Source organism: Rattus norvegicus, chromosome 14 (genome assembly GCF_036323735.1).
Source record: "Rattus norvegicus strain BN/NHsdMcwi chromosome 14, GRCr8, whole genome shotgun sequence".
NCBI lineage: Eukaryota > Metazoa > Chordata > Mammalia > Rodentia > Muridae > Rattus > Rattus norvegicus.
The window spans coordinates 100,592,999-100,601,141 of NC_086032.1; the positions used below are offsets into that span (position 1 = coordinate 100,592,999).

The 8,143-nt window shown below is 49.7% G+C and overlaps 1 protein-coding gene across 2 annotated transcripts; it reads right to left on the reverse strand.

The window, feature by feature from the left end:
• Nucleotides 1-999: 999 nt before the first annotated feature.
• LOC134481801 (uncharacterized) lies at nucleotides 1,000-7,054 on the reverse strand. 2 transcript variants are annotated; one of them, XR_010057623.1, is made up of 2 exons: nucleotides 2,348-7,054; nucleotides 1,000-2,002 (listed from the first exon to the last, which is right to left on the reverse strand). XR_010057623.1 is itself a non-coding variant. In XM_063273795.1 (2 exons), exons 1-2 carry the CDS (start codon nucleotides 3,623-3,625, stop codon nucleotides 2,747-2,749), a joined length of 702 nt encoding a protein of 233 aa, XP_063129865.1. In that variant the 5' UTR covers nucleotides 3,626-7,054; the 3' UTR covers nucleotides 1,000-2,746. The 2 variants fall into 2 exon arrangements, 1 of the variants encoding a protein (XP_063129865.1); XM_063273795.1 differs by having other exon boundaries at nucleotides 1,000-2,958; nucleotides 3,136-7,054.
• Nucleotides 7,055-8,143: the final 1,089 nt, after the last annotated feature.

Sequence of the window (8,143 nt, forward strand, 5' to 3'; positions counted from 1 at the left end):
AACAGACCAGTGTCTAGCATCAGTTTCCAGGTTACCCTGCAACGAGACCTATAAATGAACCAGGTGGGACTGAACCCCACAACTCTGAGTTTTGATAAGTTGTGGCTTCCACTCGCTGCAAAGAGAAGTTTCCTTGATGGGGGCTTAGGAATATATCCATCTGTGGCTAGAGGGACACATTTCGTATGTAGGTAGGGATTATGCTGGTTTACATTGGTGGAGGAGGAAGGTCAGCTGGGTGCTCTCTCTGCCTCTCTGAGCTAGCAGGCTTTCACCTTAGAATCTGGCTCCCGAGCCTTCATTGGTAAGTTGAATGTTTAAATTTGTTACGAATACGAGTTTGTTTGTTCGTATGTTTCAAACAAACCAACAAAAAAAAAAAAAAAAAAAAAACCATTGGGCGTGTTGCATTTAAGTGCTGGTTTAAGTGGTAGTTGTAGGTACGTCGTGAAGATCTGTGACTTCACTGGGTATGCTTCCAGCACCAGGCATGGTCTCCCTCTGGTTGAGCAGGTCTTAAGTGTAATTAGAGAGCTGTTGGTTACTGCTAAGGTGTGCAGGCCGCTATTGCTTCCTTAGGACTATCATGCCACACTGGTTGTTGTTGTGGTTCATAGGCATTGTAGCTCCATAGGATTATTGGTTGCTTCCCTTCCTTGGCAGCTTACATGGTGCCCTTTAATGCCATGAAAACCAGTCTTCAGGAAGAAGGTCTTCAAGTAAGAAAGTCCAACTCTGGGTCCTGTGTCTGAAGTTCATGATGTCTTCAAATTAGGAACTGACTTTCCACTTCTGATGCACGATGAAGGGCAAGGGCACATTATTTTTTGAGGCAAAGTTTCTCACTGCACCTGGAGCTCACTGACTTAGCCAGACTATATAGCCTGTGAGTTCCAGGGGTCCTCCTGTCTCGGCTTCCCAGTGAAAAGCTCTCAGGGAGAACTTTCCCTCAGGATGGAGACCCTCCAACTCCAAAGACCAGACTGAGACACCACAGGATGCAATCAGCAAGAGGATTTGGTTTATTGTCGGGATACACAGGCACAGGCACCTGCGGGCGCTTCAGTCACTCGGGGGACTGGCGCGCCCCACGGAACCAAGGATGGGCTTTTATAGGATTTTGGGGAGCAGAAGCAAGCATACAGAAGCAGATGCATGGTTACAGGGATATAATTGGTGGATTCTAATATGGCAAGGGTTTAGCCCGGGGGCAAGTTTCCTAGCTACCTTCCTGAAACATAACGGCTGACTCGGCCCCCCAAGGGTTCAGCCCGGGGGCAAGTTTCTTAGCTACCTTCTTGGAACATAACGGCTGACTCGGCCCCCCACCAGGGTGTGGGACCTCTCCCGGGGCTTTTCTCATTGTCAGGTGCTCAACGGCAGTCCTCCTGTTGCCAGGCCTTCAACCAAACACATCTTGTTTGGCAGCCGCTGTGTACTCAGTGTTCTAACCTTTCCCTGAACCAGTCATCTTAAGTACAGCCTTGCAAAATGGCGTTACTGCTGCTAAGCTGGGGTCTTTCATTCCCCCATTTTTTTGCTAACTTTGAGTGAAATCTTTCACTCGACTTGGTCAAGAAATTTCTGTCTGGTGGGGGCTTATTCCCCCACTGACTCTAGGCCACAAAAGGGCTAGGAGGAGCCACGTAGGAGTTTTAACTTTAAGGGGTTTGGAATGCGCTGAACTCTCCATGTCTGGGGTGTAGTGTTGTGATTAGTCAATTCCTCAGACCGGACTGCCTTGACGTGTGGTGTGTGGATCTAAGCCGAGACTCCGTCTACCTTTAGGGCGGTCGGGGTAGTCAGGAGGACGGTGTAGGGTCCTTTTCACCGTGGCTCGAGATTCTTGGTCTGGTGTCTGTGCACCCACACGGTGTCTCCAATCTGGAACGGGTGTGGCACCACCGGATGCTCAAGCTTGTCCTGGTAAGCAGCGGCCAAAGGTCTCCAGACGTCTCTCTGTACAATCTGTAGGGCCTGTAAATGGGCCCTCAGAGAAGGGCTGTCAGCAAAATCAGCAATGTTTGAATCAAAGAAATGGACAAATGGGGGTGGTGTTTCATATATTATTTTAAAAGGAGTTAGACCATGGGGGCCCGGGGTATTCCGGGCCCGATATAGAACTAGGGGAAGGAGGGCCACCCAATCCTTTGAGCCAGTTGCAAGCGTAAGTTTGGATAAAGTCTCCTTAATTGTTCTATTCATGTGTTCTACCTGACCTGAACTCTGGGGTCTATAGGCACAATGTAATTTTTAATCAATCCCCAGCAATTTGGCCACCAACTGACTTACTTGGGAGACGAAAGCGGGCCCGTTGTCCGACCCCAACGCTTGAGGCATGTCATACCTGGGAAAGATTTCCTCGAGGAGCTTCTTGGTGACCATTTTTGTAGTCTCGTGTTTTGTGGGGAAGGCTTCGACCCATCCTGAGAAGGTGTCTACAAACACTAGGAGATACTTGTATCCATATATACCTGGTTTAATTTCAGTAAAATCAATTTCTCAATGGATGTCGGGACGGTGTCCCCTAGGACGAACTCCTTGTCCAATCATGGTCCTTTCCGGGTTAACCTGAGCGCACGCTTTGTAACTCTCAGTCACCTTTTGTATCGCTTTGTCCCGATTCAAAAAAAAACACAGATTTATCTCTTCCCTATCTAGTAAGGTTTTTATCTTCTTAAACCCCAAATGGGTTAATTTATGTAAAAAGGAGATCAATTCAAAAGTCCTTTGTAGACCCACTGTTTTAGTTGAGGGTGGTAGATGGCCCCCATTTTTTTTTTTCTAGGAGCTCTATGTCCTCATGGGCATAAACCCAACTGGTTTGTCCCACTGGTGGGGGTGTGGGTTGGTCTGGGCTATTTAAGGGCAAGATTTGTTTGCTCATGGCCGCTTCTCTCGCCGTGGCATCGGCCAGCCGGTTTCCTCGTGCCTCTGGGTTGTGTCCTTTCTGGTGTCCTGGACAATGTATAATACTCAGTCTTTTGGGCAAGAATAGGGCTTCTAAGAGGGCCAGAATTTTAGCCATATCTTTACCCTCAGATGTGAGCAGCCCCCGCCTCCGGTAGATCTCCCCGTGGATGTGTGCTGTGGCAAAGGCATAACGGCTGTCTGTATATATATTTAGCCTCTTACCTTTTGTCATCTTGAGCGCCTGAGTCAAGGCGATGAGTTCAGCCCGTTGTGCGGAGGTACCAGCAGGCAGGGCTTTCGCCCAAATCACTTTGTCCTCCGTAGTGACCGCAGCTCCAGCCTTTCGCTCTCCCTCTGCCAAGAAGCTGTTGTCATCCGTGTACCATGTGTGGTCAGCATTCTGAAGAGGCTGGTCCGATAGGTCCGGCCTGGTTCCATGTACTTCTGTGAGGATTTGTAGGCAGTCATGTTGTTCTGCCTCCTCTGGTAGGGGAAGCAAGGTGGCAGGATTGAGGGCGACTACGGGCCCAAACTGAACCCGTTCTGCATCCAGTAACAAGGCTTGGTAGTGGGTCATGTGGGAATTAGAGAGCCAGCGGTCTGGGGGCTGTTTTACCAAGGCCTCCACTGCGTGGGGTGTTAGGATGGTGAGTGGCTGTCCCAAAGTCAATTTTCCAGCATCCTTGATCAGGACAACAATAGCAGCCACCATCCTTAGGCACGGTGGCCAGCCGGAGGCCACAGGGTCCAATTTCTTAGACAGGTAGGCCACAGGGCGTTTCCAGGGTCCCAACCTTTGTGTTAGGACCCCTTTAGCATACCCCTGTTTCTCATCGATGAACAGTTACTGAGCAAATTGTAAGGGTTTGGAACAGTCGGATGAATATCTTCTATCCTCTTGTTGACCTTTCTCAAGTCTTGTATTGGCCTATAATCTCTAGTGTCGGGTTTCTTAACAGGCAGAAGAGGCGTATTCCAAGGCGACCGGCAGGGGACTAGGATGCCTTGATCCAGAAGCCTCGTAATGTGAGGCCTTATACCTTGATAAGCTTCATGTGACAGGGGGTATTGTTTTATGGAGACTGGAGTTGTAGTGGCCTTTAACTGTATAATTAAGGGGGGCTGTTGGAGCGCCAACCCCAACCCACCAGTCTCTGTCCAAGCCAGTGGAAAATTCGTGACCCAAGTGTCTATTTCTAGGGATTGTGGCTTGTCCTGTCCCAGTTCATATAGTCTATATTCATAGAACTTGAAGGGGAGTTCCGTGGGGGCCAGTTATTCGGGCCCCTCCTTTCTCAAAATGAATTTGTGCTTTTAGTTTGGTGAGCAGATCACGGCCCAGCAGAGGGTACGGGCAGTCCGGAACATGTAAGAAGGAATGGGTCACCTTACCGGTAGCCAGCTGAACCCGGCGGTCCGTAGTCCATCGGTATTGTTTCTCACCAGTAGCTCTTTGTACCCAGGCCGTCCGGTCGCTGAGTTGTCCTGAAGCTTGGGTGAGGACTGAATGCTGGGCTCCTGTGTCTACCAGGAAAGTAACCGGCTGCCCCCCAACTTTAAGCATTACCCTGGGCTCAGGGCGGGGGGGCTCCTGGCCCTGACCTCCCTAATCTTTATCTAGAGCCAAGAGGGAGGTTCGTGGTCAAGGCTTTCGGGGTCCGCCAGGCTTCTTGGGGCACTCTCTGGCCCAGTGCCCTTTCTCTTTGTAATAGGCACATTGATCTTTATCCAGCTTCAGCCCCTTTCGAGCTCCCCCCTATCTCCCTTCCTTTCTTGGCCCTGAACTACGGCGGCCAAGATTCGACTCAATTCTCTCTCTTATTAAAAATCTTTTCAGCTTCTTTAAGTAAATCCTGTAATGTATAGCCCTGCAAATTTTCTAACCTCTGTAACTTAGTCCTGATATCTGGAGCAGCCTGCCAGATGAAGGACATAGAGACACTCGTCATTTGTCCTGGGTCATCTGGGTCATAGGGAGTGTACATACGGTAGGCCTCCTTAAGTCTCTCTAGAAAGGCGGAGGGAGTTTCCCCTGTTTCCTGTAATACCTGTTTTACCTGAGCCAAATTAGTAGGGCGTCGTATAGCCCCTCGGAGACCCGCTAGAAGCAACTGGCGATAAAGGCGTAGGTGTCCCTTACCTTCAGCTGTATTAAAATCCCAGTTTGGTCCTCAGGCAGCTGGGTGGGACGCCCATCATCTCCCAGAACATGCTTTCTGGCCTCTAGGAACACTCCTTGTTTTTTTTTTTTTTTCTGAGGTTAAGAGGGCCTGTAAGAGCTGTTGGCAGTCATCCCAAGTAGGCTGGTGGGTAAGTAAAACAGATCCTATTAGGTCGGTGAGTGCCATTGGATCTTTGGAGAAAGAAGGGTTGTGTTGTTTCCAATTGTAAATGTCAGCTGCTGAAAACGGCCAGTATTGGGTCTGGCCACCGGTTCCCTGTCTAAGTGGGAAAGCCTGGGAGGTTGTATCTGGCACCACCTCGTGCTTATTGCGCAATCTCCCTGCGACAGGGGAGAAACCCTTATCAGACTGTGGCCCGGCAACTGATCTGGCCGGCGGCTCTGCCTCCTCCGTTTCAGCCGGGCCTGTCAGAGAGAAGATCTATGAGAGGGGAGTTTGGGTCTGCCGGGAGGACAGGTTTCTTAAGACGTGGCCGGCAGACCGGGCGGGGCCGAGGGGACAGGCTGGGGGTTGAGGGGAGGCCAATTCGGGTCCACGAAGGGTTCCGCCTGGGGGGGGGTTAAGGCGAGACTCTCTCAAGTGATAATATAAGAAACCTGGTCAGGATGTCCGTGGACGACCCGATCTTTAACCTGTAAAATAATGATCTTATTAAATGTGCCATTCACTGGCCATCCTGCTCCGAAAGTGGGCCACTCGGATGTGTAGAGAGTCTGCCCTTTTCCTTTTTTTTTTTTTTTTTTTTAACCTCGACGGACTGGTTGTGTGTCCGGTCGTGGACGTCTTCCCAATGATCAAGAGTGAGACTTAGGGGCATTGTTAGGGACTGTCCCATGTTAGTTCTAAGGAAGATTAGAACACAGAGAAAACAAACAACACCAACAGTCAAACAAACAACAGACAGGCGTGCTGCACGGCTTTGGTACCAAACTGAAAGCAAAAAGTCAGATGGAGGTGGTAAAGGTCCGGGGCCCTCTGAAAGCCAAAAATACAGACAGAGTGCCGTTAGTCCGGATCTTTCTCCTCTCCCAGATTGGGCCCCGAAAAGTCGGGCCCCAACACCCTTGGAACGTCTTCCAGGGCTGCGGGGCGAGAAGTCCGAGCTCGTCAGCTCCTTCTTCGTCCCGCCCAAATTCCAAACAACCTGGCTGAGCGCTCACAGAACAGACCTGGCTGAGCGCTCACAGAACAGACCTGGCTGAGCGCTCACAGAACAGACCTGGCTGAGCGCTCACAGAACAGACAGAATAAGGCAGAACGAGACAAAATTAGACAGACAGACAGACGCCGGCCGGCTTACCTCCCAGTGGGTGGTCGGTGGTCCCTGGGTGGAGGATCTCCTTTCCCGGCCAATGCACCAAATGAAAAGCTCTCAGGGAGAACTTTCCCTCAGGATGGAGACCCTCCAACTCCAAAGACCAGACTGAGACACCACAGGATGCAATCAGCAAGAGGATTTGGTTTATTGTCGGGATACACAGGCACAGGCACCTGCGGGCGCTTCAGTCACTCGGGGGACTGGCGCGCCCCACGGAACCAAGGATGGGCTTTTATAGGATTTTGGGGAGCAGAAGCAAGCATACAGAAGCAGATGCATGGTTACAGGGATATAATTGGTGGATTCTAATATGGCAAGGGTTTAGCCCGGGGGCAAGTTTCCTAGCTACCTTCCTGAAACATAACGGCTGACTCGGCCCCCCAAGGGTTCAGCCCGGGGGCAAGTTTCTTAGCTACCTTCTTGGAACATAACGGCTGACTCGGCCCCCCACCAGGGTGTGGGACCTCTCCCGGGGCTTTTCTCATTGTCAGGTGCTCAACGGCAGTCCTCCTGTTGCCAGGCCTTCAACCAAACACATCTTGTTTGGCAGCCGCTGTGTACTCAGTGTTCTAACCTTTCCCTGAACCAGTCATCTTAAGTACAGCCTTGCAAAATGGCGTTACTGCTGCTAAGCTGGGGTCTTTCACCAGTGCTAGGATTGCAGGCTATATGTGGCTTCTTTTATTTATTTATTTATTTTTCTTTTCATCTTTATTAACTTGAGTATTTCTTATTTACATTTCAATTGTTATTCCCTTTCCCGGTTTCTGGGCCAACATTCCCTAACCCCTCCCCCTCCCCCAACCCCTCCCCTTCTTTATGGGTGTTCCCCTCCCCATCCTCCCCCCATTACCACCCTCCCCCCAACAATCACGTTCACTGGGGGTTCAGTCTTGGCAGGACCAAGGGCTTCCCCTTCCACTGGTGCTCTTACTAGGATATTCATTGCTACCTATGAGGTTGGAGCCCAGGGTCAGTTCATGTATAGTCTTTGGGTAGTGCCTTAGTCCTAGAAGTTCTGGTTGGTTGGCATTGTTGTTCATATGGGGTCTCAAGCCCCTTCAAGGTCTTCCTTCAATGGGGGGTCCCATTCTCAGTTCAGTGGTTTGCTGCTGACATTTGCCTATGTATTTGCTGTATTCTGGTTCTATCTCTCAGGAGAGATCTACATCCGGTTCCTGTCAGCCTGCACTTTTTTGCTTCATCCATCTTGTCTAATTGGATGGCTGTATATGCATGGGCCACATGTGGGGCAGGCTCTGAATGGGTGTTCCTTCTGTGTCTGTTTTAATCTTTGCCTCTCTATTCCCTGCCAAGGGTATTCTTGTTTCCCTTTTAAAGAAGGAGTGAAGCATTTGCATTTTGATCATCCGTCTTGAGTTTCATTTGTTCTGTGCATGTAGGGTAATTCGAGCATTTGGGCTAATATCCACTTATCAATGAGTGCATACCATGTGTGTTTTTCTGTGATTGGGTTACCTCACTCAGGATGATATTTTCCAGTTCCATCCATTTGCCTATGAATTTCATAAAGTCATTGTTTTTGATAGCTGAGTAATATTCCATTGTGTAGATGTACCATGTTTTCTGTATCCATTCCTCCTTTGAAGGGCATCTGGGTTCTTTCCAGCTTCTGGCTATTATAAATAAGGCTGCGATGAACATAGTGAAGCACGTGTCTTTGTTATATGTTGGGGCATCTTTTGGAGCATGTGGCTTCTTAATAGCT

Coding starts and splice junctions, on each gene's coding strand:
- LOC134481801 (XM_063273795.1), bottom strand. CDS start 3,625: ATGGTGGCTGCTATTGTTGTCCTGATCAAGGATGCTGGAAAATTGACT. Junction 2,959..3,135: donor GGCGCTCAAGATGACAAAAG/GTAAGAGGCTAA, acceptor TACATTGTCCAG/GACACCAGAAAGGACACAAC.